At 41.0% G+C, this 19,243-nt stretch overlaps 1 protein-coding gene across 3 annotated transcripts in view; it reads right to left on the bottom strand.

The window, feature by feature from the left end:
• The window catches only part of rgs3a (regulator of G protein signaling 3a), a 148,487-nt gene that overhangs the window by 87,188 nt on the left and 42,056 nt on the right, over positions 1-19,243 (bottom strand). For 2 of the 3 annotated variants that reach the window (XM_085793322.1, XM_085793324.1), the window contains 4 exons: positions 3,798-3,879; positions 2,815-2,920; positions 1,851-2,286; positions 72-111 (listed from right to left, as the gene is read on the bottom strand). In XM_085793322.1, coding sequence (XP_085649448.1) covers positions 72-111; positions 1,851-2,286; positions 2,815-2,920; positions 3,798-3,879 — 664 coding nt within the window. Of the gene's footprint in view, positions 1-71; positions 112-1,850; positions 2,287-2,814; positions 2,921-3,797; positions 3,880-8,094; positions 8,947-19,243 lie in introns of those variants that run through there. The other variant, XM_085793323.1, reaches the window with a different exon arrangement.

A 19,243-nucleotide genomic window follows, 5' to 3' on the forward strand; every position in this document is an offset into this window, starting at 1 on the left:
TTTCAGCCAAAATACCCAGCAGAGTTCACTGTAGCCATTAACAAAGCATCGCAGGGGAATGAATGTCTCACCTAATGTTCCCTGGTTGTCTTGGTAAACAGGCCTCAAGATCTGAAAGAAGAGTAATATGAAATTACATTGATATAAACAACAGTCATATCTGACATCTAAACTACATCAAGAATGGAAGAGACAAATGAAAGGTATGACATGAGACACAGTATGTCATTGTCTTATAACTAAATTGTTTATATTGAATATAGTTTAGTATCATAGATCATATGATCTGTAAATTAGCTTTCATGTCATCGTATATGCTTCTTTTTTTCTCTAAATTTAGAATGTATGAGGTTCTCTAAAATATTTTTATTCATAGTGTTTGTGGTGCTAACGTGTTCATTTTCGGTGCTGCTATGCCATGAGCTTGTGTTTCAGGACCAAGCTGGATATTATCATCTATGCTTTCTTGCTTGACATTGAATTTAGTCTCCAGGAGTCAAATGAACCCATTTCAATTGCTCTGGACTCGGTGAGGCAGTGATGGTTTCTATCTGTCACATCATATAACAATCAACCGAGGGGGTAAAGAGAGAAAGCTGCCACCACGTCATATGGGCTTTTCAGATTAATACAAGAGGTTAACTAGGGGTTGGAAAGTCACGGGATGTTTATAACATATCATTAGCTCTCTTTTCTCCCCATCATATTAGGATAAATGTTATCTGTGGTGGGGGCATTCAAGGCCATCACTTAGTGAGCTAGACTAGAGTATTATTCTGGTGTGATAAGTCACCATGACCCATTTCCATGGGCGTTTTGGTATATTTAGCCTGTGATGGCCAAAACAAATCTCACCAAATCCATGCCTCGTCATTTACCTGTCAAGAACTTATCAGTGGAGATGGACAAGGCATGAGGAACACACAGACACATAGCACACACACACACACACCTTCAAGTCACATCCAAACTCAGTAGAAATGAAACAAAGAGGAAGGGAAATTAGAAGGATTTAGTGAGTTAGAAGTGTTTTGGAAGTCTTGAGCAACTGGTTGAAACTGTAGATTGCGATCAACAGAAGACAGGGGGCGCTGCAGGGTGACTGACTCACACATCCTGGATCTTTCAGTGCAATAAGTTTGTTAAACGGGTTAGTATTGTTTGGTACAGAGGGGTTAGCTGAGGAATTGAGTTCAGCCTTTTTGATTTTATGAGTTTGCTTTATTTTGTATTTATGATGAAAGCTTTTAGCTCATATACATGATGTCACTAGATGTAACCATGAGTACATGCTATATAAAAACCCCATGTACATGTCATACTGTTCATGTACAAACATGTTATGCTCAATGTAAAACTGCAACGGACCAGTCTTGGAGTAGTGTATGTGAATTATGCATAAAAGCTGTTATTTTGTTGTGTTTATCCCTCTTCCTAAAATACCAGAACTATTTGTTTTTAAAATACCGATGTAAAATCCATGGCACACAGATCATTTATCTATAGGATACTTGTAAGATAAATGTTGTCAGATACATACAGACATACAATTATTATCAACAACTGCATTTTATATATTATAGTCTATGATTCCTCCTGGTCTAAGGCCAATATCTACATGACTAAAATATATGTAGTATGTCAAAACATGTAGTAAAGCACAAATCGGTGAGACAGCAGTGACCCACATGGCCACGTGGACACATACTGTAAATACAGTCCGTCTATCTATCAGCACCAGGGATGAAAGGTAAGGAGACATATCTAGGATGAGCCACCATATGACCATGGTGAGGATGAGAAGGACGAAGGAGATGATGAAGGTGCAGCCCACCACCAGTCTGCGGTACCTGGCTTCCAGGGTTGATGGGCGCCAGGATGATGTAGTTGTCCCCGTTGGACGCCTTCACCCTGGTACCTTTCAGTGTGGCGGTGTGAGGGTGGTGGAGGAGTCGAGGTTTCCCGTCCAGCTCCTCGGCCGACCCTCCCTGCGCCCCCCACGCCAGGGTTCCCATGCCCATGCCGCCGCTGCTGTTTCCGGCTTCGGAGCCGTTGACCAGCAGCCTGCGGGCGGCGGTGGCACGGTGGTGGGCTGGGAGAGGCGGCACGGCTGGGGGGGTTTTGCTGGTGCCGACATCTGGTACGCGCCTGCGGGTGGGGGGCGACGGAGCATCGTAGTTTGAGGTGGAGGGCTTATAGGAGGGCCGGTGTATGAGGCCCTCAAAATTAGGCTTCGCCGAGGGACCAGTGCGCCACACCACCACCGTGATTTCATTGGCGCTATTTCTGCAAAGAGAAAAAAGGAAAGATGAATATCAACAAAATCTGGAGGAGTGACTATAATGTTTTATATTTATTTTTAGGAATTTATTTACCCTTAGTTACAGTACATTAAAAGTGTTTCAAATACCATATTATATATTAGAGGAAAACATAAACTTGCAGTCTTGTAAAAGGATACAATTAAGTTGAAATTTAACTGCATCAATAACTGCAATAGATACCTGTTTTTAGGGCAAGATCTACTTGCTGTTTCAGTTTTTATGTGAGCGTCATGTGAATTTTATAGCTTTTATGTGAGATTTTTTTAATGTGAGTTTTTATGTTGGTGTTTGTATGTCTGACTGTTTTGGAGCCCAACTAATGACAATTTTCTGTCCTTGCGATAGACAATAAAGTTTTTTTGAATTGAATTGAATCATTAAAGTAGATATATGCCAACATTTAGTAATCACTAGTCCTGAATCTGAGTGGGATGCTCAAACAATTTGGTGTTAATTGTCCCATAAACCTCTGGTGTGCTGGGGTCATTACCTGATAGCGTGGGCTAAATCCACGCATTTCCACTGCTCCACCGGCTGACCATTTAGCTGCAGGAGAGTGTCCAAGTGCTGCAGACCTGCCTGATCTGCCGGACCCCCTGCCAGAGTGAAGACACAGCAAAAAAAGATTCAGATCATTGAACACTTTCAAACTCCATTCATGTTTGGGTAAAAATATTGTCCCTTCAGTCTTGGAGGTACAGAATGTCAAATCACAGCAGAGATGAAACAATAAGTTATAATCCAACAGCGATAAGTCACTCTGTTGTTTTGTGAGGTGAACTTCTGTTTTGAATCTCTTCACCTCTCCACAAGGACAGTAACGATGCCATCGCCTTAAGACTCAGGATCTTGTTCAAAGACATGGCTGCAGGGTGAACACCTGCCAACATGGGGGCTTGACTCCAACTTGCCCGTTTGACATACTGGCTCCCAATTATCTGTAACACCCCGCTGACTGAGCCAGTCCTTATGGTAATTCTCAAAGCTACAGCCAGTGGAGTTAAAAAATAAATAAATCACCCACAGGTACATGAAACTTTCATGATGTACGGGGTGCATGCGTGACATTTCAAATTCAGGTCAGTCAGAGTGAAACGAAAACAACATTCACTGTCAAATGATCCATTACCGTATTGTTTACATAGTCTAGTGCCTTTAAATTGGAATACAGGGAAAGAATCAATAAATATTTCACATCAGGAATATTATTATTAAAACGAGAAATCAATTGTTTCATTTCCTGTGAGAAAATGAAATGTTTCACTGATATCCAGAACGTATTATATTTCACTCATCTATTTTGGCATTGTAAGTTTGTTTATGGCTGCTTTTAAAGTCAGAAATGTTTGATTTTGGGGTGTAAACAATCAATGTCCAAACTCCAAAGACAGTGAAGAGCAGTGAAGACCTCAAAATTTAAACCTCTTCCAAACGTTGAGTTTCATGTAAACTGACGTGTGCATGCAAACTTGCCTGGATCAACAGCCTGTACTCTCACAGGGGAGTCTGAGCAGATGGTGAAGCCATATCCATCCTTTCCTCGAAGGATGGTCACCTGCAAAACACACAAACACACACAGTTACTTTCTGAAAGGGACATAGGAGGTCATATTCTCTCCCCCACCCCACTACCCAAGAAACCAAAAGCGAAGTACCCTGCTGGCAAAATAATCAACTTCCTTCCTACAGGATGATTAAGTAGATTTAGATTTCTGCTCCTACTTCCTATTAAAACTGTCCTCACAGCAGTTTCCAGTAGTTAGGGGGAGTTCCATACGCTGAATCTACCAAAAGCTGATTACTTATGTTTCTTTTCTTTTTTTTCTCTCTCAGGCACAAAAACACACACATTTTAAACAATATATAACGTTTTTTGTCATGTACAAAATGTTATTTCTGTAGACCAGTTGCAAAATCAGTATATGGCCGCCTAATTACAGTACTTGCATACACCAACTGTAAAGAGTTAACCTTCTCCTTTATAAGGCCAAAATAGCACTATGGCGTACAGCAGGTAACTGTTTATAATAAAATATAAATTAAAAAAAGAATTTTAGATTAAGTAATATGTCATCTGTCAGGGGCTGCTTGCTTAAAAATGTACTTTGTTTTAATGATTGTATAATCCACTGTCAGAATATGTTTTTCATATAAAAGTAAGGAGCTCCCCGGGGAGGATTAAGGATTGTTTCCTACAGTACCTCTGCCCAAATAATATCAGACTATTGTGCCCTATATTTCTAGTATTTTAATCCAATTGTGTTCAAAAAGATTGTGGACAGATTTCAGTGTAATCTGCCGATCAAATCCTATCAGCAATGTCTGCAACAAAGTGTGCCAAATCCCAACATTATGACACATTACTCTAAAATACAAACTGTCTGCTCAAATGTACCAGAGAGTACCAGAGTACACAGACAATGCCGATGCCCCTTTCCCATTGTCTCTCTTTCTCTTTGACCTAACATCGTCATTCGGTACCTGTGCCCGAAAGTCTGAGCCAGAGTCAACAAAGTTCCATCCAAAACATCTCACTTTCCAATCTTATCTGCTGACAACCAGGGGCCCAAAACACACAGCTCTTTCTCTTTCTATTTTTTATCTACAGCAGAGGAAAACTACAAGTATATGCTGCTAAATTACAAAGCCTACCCATGAGCAAGATGCAGCGACTTGGAGAAATACAGTGATTATTCAGGGGCCTGAAGCTTGTGATGACCCTAAAATGTCGGGTACGATCGTGGTTTCTTATAGTCCACTGCCTTTATGTGCCCTGTGTCACATTGTTTGGGGCCACAGTTCTTTTACCATATTTTTCTACCCTTGTCTCTACTTCTAAACTGACATTGCTGAAAAATAACTGTCAGGCTACACATAATGAAAACTGACTGTGTTTACCTGCAAAACAAAACAAATTAGGATTGTCGTCTATGAACCGTCTTTGAATTTTGGTGAAATTTTGGAGAAAAATCCTTATATGAAGTCAATGTGATGACGTCTTAATATTTCTTGCTGAGATGATTATATATGTAGTACACATTTACATAATATATAATATAAATAACATAATATATAGGGACCAATTCCACAAGTACTGTAGAAAGAATATACAGCACGTCTGAGCAACGTTTATAATAAGGGTTTAACCTTCCTTCCCTCAGGCTCATGAAACACTGACAGTCACACACATATGGGTGCACATACTGTATGATCTGGGCTCTGCATGCTCTGATTGATTGATTGATTGATTGATATCTTTATTTCGATCATGTAAACGACAGTGTAAAAAAAAAATAAAATAAATAAGATAAAATAATAATATAATAAGTGAACAGAAAAAAAATGTATACACAACATCTCATAAGCAACGCAGTTTACATGAGCGAAAAGGAGTAGGAAGAAGTATAAACTTATCTAATCCTACCCCTATCATTTTAACTATATGTTCTAATTAAACATTTTACACATTACACATTTTAATCCAAATAGTAAGTAAGCAAACACCTTGTGTGAATTATTCAATGTACCTCTGGAGAATAATTTCTTTATGTCTCTTTTTAAACATGATTATACTCGAAATGTTTTTGATTTCAGTACTCAGATTATTCCACAGTTTTACTCCACAAATGGTGATACAGAAACTTTTCTTTGTTGTGCGAGCTCTACCAACCTTTAGATTTGATTTCTCTCTTAAATCATAACCTTGCTCTCTTTCGTGAAACATTCTCTGAATGTTTCTTCTTCTGCGTGTATATTTTTGTATGAACACAGACGCGTAAAAAACTAATCATCTCGGAGTTTGGCTGTGTGACAAGAATAGAGATAAACCGCCAAAAACAGTGAAAGAAAATGAGGAGATGTACAAAAACTGCGAAAGTGACTGTAGAAGAAGGGATGAAAAATGATGATAAAGAGGGATAAAACAAATGAATAATAGATTAAATTGTGGTAAAAGGGGGAACTTTGAAAAGTGATGGTGAAAGAGCACACGACAAAGACAAATAGTACAACAGATGGTACACAAGGAAAAAAACATTTCACAGGAATTACAGAAGGGAAACAACAGACGGAGTCATAGACCTCTATCTAATTGATCTATCTATCTATCTATCTATCTATCTATCTATCTATCTATCTATCTATCTATCTATCTATCTATCTATCTATCTATCTAGTTCTAGCGTGTCTTTTTATGAAAAGCTGGTTTCAGACATTGTGGATTTCTTAAGAAAACCTTCAGTGCTGCATATTTTGGACCGATTCATCCAAACTCCAGAGGCCTTACAGCACTAATTCAATTTGTAAGCATAATGGGGTCCAACCACTTGGATTCCCTTTGGTCTGCCAAAGAGAAGCAGCCCCACGCCCCCTTTTCCACATCTAAATAAAAGCAGATCATTCTCAAACTAGAACAGAAAAGAGGACGCTAAAATAATACAATAAATTAGTATGAATGCTCTCTAAGTGATTCCTTTCTCACTGCATCAATCCCAAGACACATTTCTGAAAATGAATGAGACTGAATGAATGGGAAAAGTTCTCCACGTGCATTAAATATTCATATTGTGTGAGCAGGGCCTTATTGATGAATTAATAATTGAATCGAAGGGACTGTGGAGAAACTGACTAGGCTGAGACATAAGATTTTAACTTTCTTGTAATGAATTTGGGACATACCCAATGGGAGCACCCACCCTGTGTGTGTGTGTGTGTGTACACAGTACAGTACGAGTTCATGCATGTGTGGCAGAGCTTTTCCCTTTTTACATTCATGCCTCAGTGCTCCACCATCCTCTCAGACACGACCGCATGAAGCCAAGAGCAAAATATCCTGCCAATCTCCTCCTGATGATTACGGTGTATGTCCTGTCTGCGTTCCAGCCGTGCAGCAGAGGTAAAATTAACTGTCAACAGGTGTGCACGTACCAAATCAAATCTGCCACTCGCACACAATGTAATGTATGTGGTTAAACCGAGCTTTCTGGGTCAGTATGTCCAGTGATGAGGACAAGCACATCAAACACACACACACACACACACTCGAGTGGACTAATGTGCCATGAAGCATTTTTGTCATGTAAGCCCACTATTACCAATATTCTCTGTGATTTGTTTTTTTGTATTCTAGTCCGTCACCAGGAAATTAACTTATATTGAATATCGTTATATTTGATTTCCTGGTCTTTAAATGTGCAATTCAGGTGGGCACAAAGTGGAATAAGTAAAAAGGCATCGGTTCATATCATAGCAAATATTTGCTATCTGCTTTCATTCTGTGAGCTCCCTCCATCAGATCCTTCTCTGTGTATTCTCTCCGTGAGGCACTTTGTGACGTCTCTGCTCTTGAAAGGTGCTATATAAATAAAGAACTTACTTATGTGAGAAGATAAATAATGTAAAGGACAGAGAGCTGCTTTCCCCCACTCAAGAAACACACATGCTTTAGATCTCCTGCGGTCGCTTGCAGGCAATTATTCTTTGCAGGATGTGTTGGACGTGCAGTGGAAAGTGCATTTTCCTCTGCACAGTGATGGCAGAATACTTTACAGTACGCAAACAAAGATATAACCCTCTCAATTTTTATACTATTCTGTTCTGCAGTTTGATAAACTACAGATGAGTTCTACAAATGAATGACAAAAGCAGTAATCAGAGATACATAAACTCTCTTGCACAATCACTGTTGACATTGTGAAGGGGATGCAATTTTTTTCTCTCTTCCTCCTTTCCCACGCCTTTCCCTCCGTCACACACACACATACACACACACCTGTGGCAGCCTACATCTGATGCACAGGTGACACAGCCCGTGGATAGTGTGCATCACTCCTCCACCACCACCTCTTCCTCCCCCTTCTCCGGCGTTCAAGTCCGCGGCCAGCACGCACACACTGCGACGCTGGTTCTCCACCTGGCCGGCGGCTCCCCTGCAGCCCGAGTATCTCCACAGCTTCCTTTGTGCAGCCGAGTGTGTGCTCCTGGGGCTGTGCTCCGGCGGCTGAGTGGACTTCAGGGTGTTATGGATCATCTCCACAGTGGCAACAGTAGGAGGAGTGTTTGGAGTGGCTTCGGTCTTGCTGCGTCTAGTGCGGTTCAGCTGAGATGGCTGTAGATAACAATATTGTTTCCCAAGCTGCTGGAAAACAGGAATCTGTTGAGTGTGACAATAATGGTCCTTGGAGACCCTGCCTCAGCCAAACTGGTCGGCACTCTGCATCAGCTCTCCCCAAATGAGTCTAGATTCGATTTTCCTGGTAGCAAAACTCTGTGACAACCCTTCAGCCACGCTTTTTTCTATTCAAGGTTTGTTTGCAACAACTGCCGTCATCAATCCATATTCCTGTGTGCAAGTTTTTATGAATCTGTACCCATTATTACATCCACAGATGAATATCCTCCTCTTGATACTTTAGTCTTCTCTTGCTTTCTTCTTTCCTTTATGCTTCCATTCCTCTCCTCTCTTCTTGCACTTGCTCTGTCCCGTAAAGACAATGTCCAGTTTCTTGCTCTGTGGCCTGAACAGCAACAGTTGCAGTAGCGCCTGAGATCAGCTGTGTGAGAGTGTGTGTCGGCGTCATGCAGGCGAGACTGGCGCTGGCTCGGCCTGCTCAGGCCACACTGTAGCTCCTGGCTGGGGCACTCATGGGAACTCTTCAACAGCAGAAGAATAGGAGGAAGTGCCTCCCACCGCCACCCCCCGACACACACATACACACACATGCGCATGCACACATGCACTTATGCATACCTCGCCACCCCACAGCCAGGACAGCTTTGTGTGCCTGCCCCCGATAAGGCCAGTTTGCTTCCTGAGTCCACACTATGAGGCTGTGAGAGGTGCTATAGCTCTCGGTCAGTCGCAAATATGCACCGTAGTGACTAATGTAGGTGGCACAAGTGTGACGTGTCTGAATTAGAGTGAGAAAGGCAGGATTTTAATTAGGAATGACTGGGCAGGCAGGAGAATGAAAACCATTAACAGCGCACTTCAACTTCAGACCATTTTTACATTGTGAATGGAAAAGTTTCTAATTGCTTACAACTGAAGATTAACGGTTTATAATGATCACATTATTCAACAAAAGAGAAAGTCAACAGTACTGTTACGTGTAAACACACACACACACACACACACACACACATTTATATATCAATCACATTTCACACCTCATCAAGCTCTTTCCACCTTAGCTCCCACACTCCCCAGTCTCCGTCCAGACATTATGCTTGTTTGTTATGTTTTCAACTTCCATATTTCCCCTGCTTTTCCTTTTCGACAGCTCCCCCTCAGCCCTCTGACCACACGGTACGGAAATTCGCAGGTCTGCAAACTCTGACAATCCCCCCCTCCTCTTCCACTTATCCAAACATTACTGTTATTTTTGTTTTCAATATCCATATGCCTGGGAAAGAGGTGGTAATGTGCAGAAAGAAAACAACAACACCTCAGCAGGAAAAAAAAATGCCTGTTAATTTACGGCTAAACCTGTGGCTAGGCTAAACCTTGGCAACACTATAAATTCCCAGCTCGCCTCTTTTTCTTTTTATCATTTTTCGCTCATGGAAACATGGACAGAGAAGTGACAGAGAAAGCGAGGGGTGAACGAGGAGCGCTAGTCTCTACAATGCTAATAAAGTGGCAGAAAAGGCTGTTGTCTTAAGATGCCTTCATGCCAGTGGTAATGGCAGCTTTTCTCTGTTTGCCTTTTCAAAAGGGCGAGGGTTACCCGTCAAGCACACAAAAAACACTTTCTCTCTCTTTCACGCTGCGCTGTTCACCTCTAAATAGGCAGAAGGACGGATTAGAGGGAGAGAAGAAAGGGAGAGAAGAAAGCATGTCTTAGGGAGAGGAGTGAAAGAAGAGTTTGAAAAGCTTGTCTAGGAGCCAGACGAGGCCAATCTGGTGGTTAGTAGTGTGGGATCTCTCTCTCTCTCTTTTGGTCTCCCCCTCTCTTTCTGACCTGAATAAACAGCTATCAAAGGAGGAGGCGTCTTCCACGCCAGTGAACACAGAAGATGGGTCTAAGGCCAAGTTCAGGGTCACAGCTCAAGTTGCACTAAATATCCAAACAGTGAAAGCTCGGCATATGGATTCATAACTACACTATAAAACCTCCTGGACGAGAGCACAGAAAAGAGCAGCCCCGTGGCCCCAGTAACAGACTGACACCAGGCTTCAGCAAAGTCAAATTAATCTGCAGCCATGATAGCAGCTCTGTAAGGAGCACTCAGTCATGTCAGCATGCTAACATGCTCAAAAAAACATTGCTAATATCCACTAGACATTGGCAGATAGATTTATAATGCTCATCACTTAGGATGTTAGCATGCTAACATTGGCTTACAGTTGTACAGATAGTAACACCAGTATGATATTTGGTCATTTGGTCATTTTATACTTTAACCTCTGTCTTTGTTGTATATTGTATTTTTGAAATGTACTTTAGTATTTTATTGCTTTTTATTTCTGAAAAGCACTTTGGTCAACCTATAGGTTGTTTTAAAGGTGCTATATTATTACAGGTGACAGTGACCTTTGAAATGTTGAACTAATTGTGACACAGTATGCTCCCTCTGGATGAATTGGATGAAGTTCAAGGGGGGGCAGAAAAGAGATCATCAAGTTCACTGTGATTCGTCATGTAAGGACCATGAATCTGCCTCACAGTTGTTGAGGTGTGTTAGCCATTCAGTTGATCATCAGACCAATGCTCAACCTGAGCAGGACAAAGGCCTTTACAAAGCCTTTCATTCACTTCATTCAGACCCAAACACACTAATAGCAGCAGAGTTTACATGCAAGGCTCTGGTTTGTCCATTGGGAGCGATCCGAGGGTTTTGCTCAAGGACAAAACATATGGACAAGAACTGGCAGGGATCAATCCACTCAAGATTAATGGACGACTCACCTCCAAACCTGAGCTAAACAGTGTGTACAGTGTGGTGAACACTATAGTAACTTGCATTGTATGTGGTTTAAACTTTAAACTGTAAGTTGTCTCCAATTACAAGGGTAAGGATAAGACTGCACACATCCTGCATCTAGCAGAGAACAGATGAGGGTTTGGAACAGCCTGGGCCCTGGGCCTAAAATACTCACAAAGGGATATGTCCTGGCAATAAAACTAACCATTCTTCATTTATTCTGAGACGCTGGCCAGAAAATCTAACCTCACTGTCCTCTTTTCAGATCACCTCACCCTTCCTTCCCATCTTTCCCGTCAGACAGAAGTGTCAGACCCATTTTCACAGATATGGTTTAGGATCTAATGCTAGCTGACAGGCAAAGTGATGTGGGGGGGACATGTTGTCCGGGGCGCAACTATTGTCAATATTCATGAACTCTTTGCTCCCTGCCAATGACATGAGCCTTTTGCTGGTAAACATAGCTGATAAATGCTGACAAGGAAACTGAGAAAATGAACACTTGGTTGTGCTGCGTGTCAAATTCATCATCCTTGGTTCAGATGGTCACTGGCACGATCCGAGAAAACACTCATTTTCTCATACCCACATTTTGGAAACAGTTCTGATTTGTTCTTACAGGCTGTCATATCTGTAACTCAGTCAACCTACTGTACACCATGCATACCGAAAACTCAAGACAAACAATGGCAGAGTGTTTGAACAAAAAAGGGATTTAGCTCTTGCTCTTCTTTAAAAAGAGAAAGTCTGAGATTCTCTAAATATCACAGCTGAAGTTTCATAGCACAAGTATTTCTCCAAAATGCCCACAATTCCTGCCTAAATTATGTTTTAAGCAAATCATTAGCACACCACCCTCTTTTGTGTAAATTGAAAAAACATTCAGCACACAGTGAGTCAGACAAAGCAGAATAACAGAGCTCGACCAGTGTGACATTTTTAAAGCGTAATTTATCCCAGAAATGTGCTAATTACCTAAATACATATGAGCAATGATTTTAAGCAAAAATGCAGAGGAAAGTTGTAAAAGCGTAGACTATGTAGAGGAAAATGTTCTTGAAATAGCCTTGTGGTTTTCTGAGGGACATTCCTTTGTGGATATCAAGTATTATCTTCACCAACATCTGAAGTATCCAAAACCTGAAATGAGCCCTGTGTAAATCTCTGAAATGATTCACGTGTAAGGCCATCATCAAACAGTGAAAAATGTTTGAGTAGGTAAAGAGTGGGCAGTTAATGATACCACAGAGCTCTTTGTGTTGTATGGGTGACGGCCATGGGGTGACAGAGGGAGAAAAGAGAGGAAAAAGAGGGGAGGGGGGTAGAGGGAGGCCACAACAGCGAAGGAGGAAATACGCAGCGGTCTGGAAGGGAGCAAGGACAAGGCTACAGAAAATGAGTACAGAAAAGAGGAGAAGGTCTAAAAGGTTTTCCATTCTCCCCTAATTCTGTCTGTGAATGTGCTTTTCCCCCCTCCCTTAACTCTCCCCTGAGACTATCCCACACAAGCCACACAATCATCTGTTACTCTGATTCACCCAGAGATAAAGAGGAAGAGAGAGAACAAGTATTAAAGGCGAGGGAGGGAAGAGGAAAGAGAGAGGAAAGGAGCATTTACAAATACGGATGTAAAACCTTTCCATCTCAATGCTGCACCCCATCGTTGCTGCCCTTTTCACCTTCCATATGACTTCAAAAGCCTCTCCAGCTCTTGACATACTGGATGCAGCATCGTTATTCTTCTAGCAATGGAAGACATGCACTGAATCTGCAGCAGTTTTACAGAACCTAAACCTCTAGCTTGGGATATACTGTGCCAAGTGCAGTGTATCACATACACAATGCGTAGAAGCCTCTCCAAACATAAAAAAGTGGGAAAAAAAGGGACAAGGTCAAATAGTAGTAGTAGTACAACTTTATGAGACAAGTAATTCTTAACTTTGTGTGTGTGTCTGATGTGCATTGCGTGGAGAGAGAGGAAGAGTGTGTGAAAGGTGAAAGTAAAGTGAGCTCCTCTGTCTAATCCTGTCCAGTCAAGCTTATTACAGTAACTCCATATGAGTTCGCATCCTGGAGTGTTTCACAAGGAACACGGATACGTTTACGATCTGGTGAATGGGCCCAACTGTCACCTACCGGGGAGGCCAACTCATAATGATGTGTATGTACTTTTTTCATTCCCCCCAATTTACTATATTTAACTTATCCCATCTAAACTTCACAAACAGTCACACATTTTTGATGTTATAACGGTCCAACTTTTGTCTTGAGAGACGATTCTAGTTTGATTTTGGACATTTATCAGTTTACAAGTTGAAATTCATTTTATTGTTGGACTTTAGTGTCCACACTTCTTTATTCAGTCTTTTGTGAGATTGTGGTGTGACTCTGCAGGAACATAATCATAATTCACAGTAGCTCTGCTGGAAAACAATGACAAATTGGACACCGCAGAAAAAGAGCTGTCAATAAATGAATCACACACAGGCTACCTAAATAATAGATTTCAAAACTTGTTTTGCACTTGAATGCCTGCTGGTCAATGAACCCACTGACACCTCCAAGAATTCTTTTTTTGAAAAATAATGTTTCACTCCAAAGGCATAGCAAACATTTGTCCATTACACCACTGACATGACACTAAGGTTAAGTTCTATTTCTTATTTTGTCTTTGCTTATACAACTAATCCCATGCTTGGAGCTACTGTATTGCCCATTCTGCTGGTTTTACATCCTCTAAGCAGTTTGTGTGATTGAAAACTGAATGTTTAAGGCTTCACTTTACTTTTGAGTGTGAATGTGAATTCTTTCTTGTTTGTGGCCGGCATATTTGGAGCATACTAGGCCGTTTCTCCTATAAGCAGGCTCGGTTATGTGTGGTTGTGGTTTTCACTGTGTCTTTACTTAGGGTCTGTCAGTTTGTTTTATTAGGCTACTGCTTACGCTGAAGTGCTGCCTGTTTTCTGACAATACGCTGTAGAAAAATCTAAATGTGCAGTTGGATTGAAAAGTGTTTGTAAAAAGGAAACTGTGGACAAGTACTCAAAAGCGAAGGGTAACAACTTTTAGATTCATGCTCCACTTCACCATCTTTAACCTTTAACCTAGTGTTACAGATATGTGCTGCACCACAGAAAAACCCATGACAGAAAGATGCTACACTGTATGCCTTATGTGTGCCAGCTGACTTTCCCACCCTGATTTACAATAAATACAGACCACATCTAAATATAGCCACTGTCACACATGCACCCACATGCACCCTAACCTGTAAAACCTGATTTTGCTGAAGTTGTACCCATGTTGGCATCGTGTGGGAAGAGAAGCCACAGCAGATTTTTCATGCTGCTGTTTTTCTGTGTAGCTTGTTATTATCATAATAGTGTTTTTAACTACTGTATGGTATTAACAAAGTGTTTGCGGTCCAAATTTATATTTAAGACCTACACAACATTACTGTACATTTTTTAAAAAAAAATTTTAAATTAACCAGAGTTGTAATAGGGTAATAAGCTATGCTTCAGCTTATGCCTTTTCGATCCAAATTTTCTTTTTCTGTTTACTTATTGTTTACTCTGATTGATGTTATTTTTCTTTATTTACTTTTTTCTTTCTGGTTTGTTACTTTTCTTTTAATGACATGTATTGACCGAAATAAACTAAACTAAACTAAACAACCACCAATACCAGTACATAATTGTACAATTTACACATTGCACTCCGCTCCACATGTGTGACAACAGGTTTGAGATGCTAAAGAAACACAGTGAAGAGAGGGTGCATCATCGTTGTTTAAAGTTCCCTCATTCCAGCCAAGAGGAAAAACACATGCCTATTTTTGGTCAGAACAAAGAAGATAGAGTGTAAAGTAAAAGTGATTTTCAAATCTTATATTGATTTTATCATGTTGTTATTGAGACAGAAAAAAAGGCTTTATGTTCTTTTAGCCTGCAGGCCTGTCAGAGGGCTGGCTTTTGTGCTGCTGTGCATTGTCTTTGATTGGCAATGTAAGAAACGTTTGATACTGTAGCTTGAAAAAAAAAAACAAGAGACAGACAGTGTCAAGTCAGATGGATGCATCTGCTTCCAAAAAAAATATGAAGCTGTCCGAGTGGCTACAAATGCTAAGCTAGCTGTCCAGGCCAGCACATGCTAATGATGTTAGCAAGTGCACATGTCCCATAGCAACCTTTTCTATGATTTTTTTTCCTACAGGCCAAGATGCTTTTTTTTTTTGGGATGGGATTTATCAAGAATTAGTATGAAATATTAGCATGAAACGTTTGCAGGTCAAGAAGTGACACGACTGAGCATGAAAAATAAAAGATTTAGCCTACTTTTGTTTAGTGTGTACATCAAATGTCCTAAACCATAACTGTATCCTGTGGACAAGGTAAATATTGGTAATAGGTATTTACACGTGAATATGCTTGTGCTCCTGTTGTTGTTATCATTACTGCTGCTTTCAAGAAAACACAGACTTAAATAATTACTTTCCAATTCCCCAGCTGTAGAGTATCATCAGTCATCCTCTTGTGTCTGTGTAAAGAGTTTAAGTGGTTTTCCCTCATTAATGTTTAATTAATGCATGGCCACCATATCGAGCCAGAGAGTAAAACACTGAAAATGGACTTCAAAGAATTGCACAACTTCAGATATTAACATAAAACTAAGAAGTCACAAGATGTAAAGGGCGAGTGGGCAGAGCACAGGAAGGATTTGTGATTTCACCCAACAGATAATAGGCCGGGAGCCAGGTCCACCCCTCAGGATGTTTTTTGCTACCTTTTTTTCACTATTATTTCTTGTTATCCCATACATTGGGCCATCACAAGTTGATAACCTCCACCCCCAGCAAGGATCCGTTTGGCCCCAGGGGCCAAAAAACCCCCTTTTTGGGAAAAGCTTCTGGCGAAATGATGTAATGGCATATATTAGGGTACTGCAACTGCATACATGGTCAGATAACTCTGAAATTGTGCATGGTGTATCCTGACACATAGGGGAAACTATCAGAATAATATTCTGGGGCTTACTGCCTTCCTATTTTCAAATATCACCCTCAGTTTATCCCAAAAGACAAAAAAATGTGTTTCCGCCTGACAAATTGTCATCAAATGTGATCACTTTAAAGCATTTATTATACATATCACTGCCTAAGATGGATATGAAAAACTTCCCACATTTGTAAGCTTCAATTTAAGCCCAAGATGACCTTTCTATCTAGAAGATTACACCTGCTATGACCAAAGTCTTCCAGTGTCCTACCTCAAAATCAGAGAAAACGGAACTTTCAGCATTAGCATTCCAAATGGGATTAAGCATGATTTCTTGTACATAAACTGTATCTTAAACAAGATTGGAGGCTTTAGTTATAGGCTACTACTATACTATCTGAAGTTAATTACATGAAAAGTGAATAATGTTACACCCCCAGGTGGACCAGGGTATCAGGGTACAATATAAAAATAAATGCTAACCGATTTACACACACCAACACACTTACCAACCGACACACTTAAACCAACCAACTAGTCTATGGGCCAGACCAGATTTTGGTACCACTCAGAGTGGCAAACTCTAGTAACATTTTTTGAAAAGGTACATGTCCATATAGATGATATTTTGGTATGATAACCCATCCTAAGTGGTAGCTTTATGACAGTTATCAGCTCATAAAGTTATCAACCCCCTGCAATAAATAGGCCTCTAAACGCAGGGGGAATATCTTGTTTTGTGCTCATTTTCAGACCTTTACTCATATGTTATGAGGGCATGTTTGGTAGAATTTTAAAGTGTACAATCCCAGCTTTCATTAAGACCTAGTTTTGGGCCTATCTATAAAAAATATAAAGGTCACATGGTCAAAGGTCAATCTATCTCAACAACTATTTTTCCACTATTTTCGCCTAAACTGTAGTCTTTTTTATAGCACTGTGAAATGTAAGAACAGCACTGACACAAATAACAAAAACTGAAATACTCACAGGACTGTAACAATTCAGGAAATGTATAATCTTCCCATAATTTCCTACTATGAGGGATGATTATGGGTCTTAAAGTGGAACACGGGCCCAGGCGAGAATTGTCAATAACTGCTTATTCCTCTGTATTTCTCAAAGAGTTTTAAAGTTTTCTATATATCTTTGCTCTAATTATCACCATCATCATGATTATAGTCCAGAGTTAAGGCAGTTTATTCATCCTCCTCCATCCTCTGATTTGTGCATGTTTGCGTATTTCTGCATCTACTCCTCCCAATATTTTGCACGTTCTGGCAGGAACGCCATATTCATTAAGGCAAACACGGTAAATGGATTGCACGTGCAATTTTGACCATTTGAGAGATGCAATCCTCGGTGCGCCCGGTTAGTAGATCAGCTTCAGCATGTGTTTGCATGTACAATCAAGTTTGCATGCACAAACATGTTTTTATACACACAAACCTTTAGTAGATCCGGCCCATAATCAGAAGTTAGTGCTTATATAGTAGTTCTGTACACTGAACATAGGAGTGGTTAAGAGCTTTTCACAGTGATTGACCACAAGTCATTGACCATTGGGGGGGCACACAGGGTGGCCAATCAGGTTTTAGGGGGGGGGCAGGTGCCCCTCCATGCCACCATGGCAGACCCGCCCCTGGGTGAGGCAGGAGAAGTCTGGAAGCCTACAGGTCTTTGTATGTGGTTGAAGGGTCTGATGTTGCTGAGTCAAGGCCAAATTTACCCCCAGGGGACAGTAAAGTATATATCTACAGTATATAATAATAATTTTATTTGTAGAGCACCTTTCAAAACAAAGTTACAAGGTGCTTATATGCAGTATCTATCTAACTATCTATCTATCAACCAGGAGTTGTTGAAAGTCAACCAGTGTGGTTGTGTTGGTCACTGTAGCATGTACAGCAACTCCCAAGCTGATCCCACAAGAGTTCAATTGGGTTGAGGTCTGGACCAGTCATACCTGTGAGTGACACACACATGGCAACACTTTGAGCTCAGTACAAGAGTGAATACCCACAGGAGGATATTGCAGGGGATTTTGGCATTTTTGGGGGGCGCTACCCACTCATCCTGACATCCCAACTCTTCTTAAAGAAATGAAAACCTCAACCTGCGTGCTTGATCCCATTCCATCTAGCTTCTGTCTCCCCATCATTGCTCCTCTCATCACTTCAATTATCAACACCTCCCTCACCTCGGGCTTTGTCCCTCCTTCAATGAAGCTGTTGTCACCCCCATCTTGAAGAAACCTGGCCTCAGTCCCAACATCAACGTCAATTTCAAACCTTCCATTTTTCTCTAAAATACTTGAACATGTCATTTATGCACAACTGAAAGCCCATCTCAGCTAACAACCTATTTGAACCATTTCAATTCCATAGACTAACCCTAACCCTAACATACAGGCAGCTCTTAAATCACCAATGACATCCTCCTCGCCTCAGACTCCGACCACCTCACCATCCTCATCCTTCTCGACCTCACCGCAGCATTCGACACCATCAGTCACTCCATCCTCCTCTCCTGTCTTTCCTCCACCCTAAACATCACTGGAACTGCACTCTCTTGAATTCAGTCATATCTGCTCCTCCACTGTCCCCCTGTCCCAAGGTGTCCCCCAGAGTTCAGGGCTTGGTCCCCTCCTCTTCATCCTGTACTAACATCATCCATCGTCAAGGTCTCCAGTTTCACCGTTGCGCCAATGACATCCAGCTTTACAAAATCCATCACTACCAGCCACACCACTCTCATCTCCTGCCTCAACAATATTAAATCATGGATGCAACACAACCTTCTGAAACTTAACTATGACAAATCAGATATTCTTCATTGATCCCAAATCTCTCACAAAATCCACGGACAACTTCACCCTTTCCATTGACAACATCTCCCTAACTCCCTTCCTCTCACATCCCGTTGGAATTTCCTTTGACAGCACCCTCTCCAATGATCGTTACATCACCCAGATAGTCCAGACTGCCTTCTTTCACT

This window comes from Trachurus japonicus, chromosome 12 (genome assembly GCF_045865225.1).
Source record: "Trachurus japonicus isolate A0001 chromosome 12, Traja_1.0".
Lineage (NCBI taxonomy): Eukaryota > Metazoa > Chordata > Actinopteri > Carangiformes > Carangidae > Trachurus > Trachurus japonicus.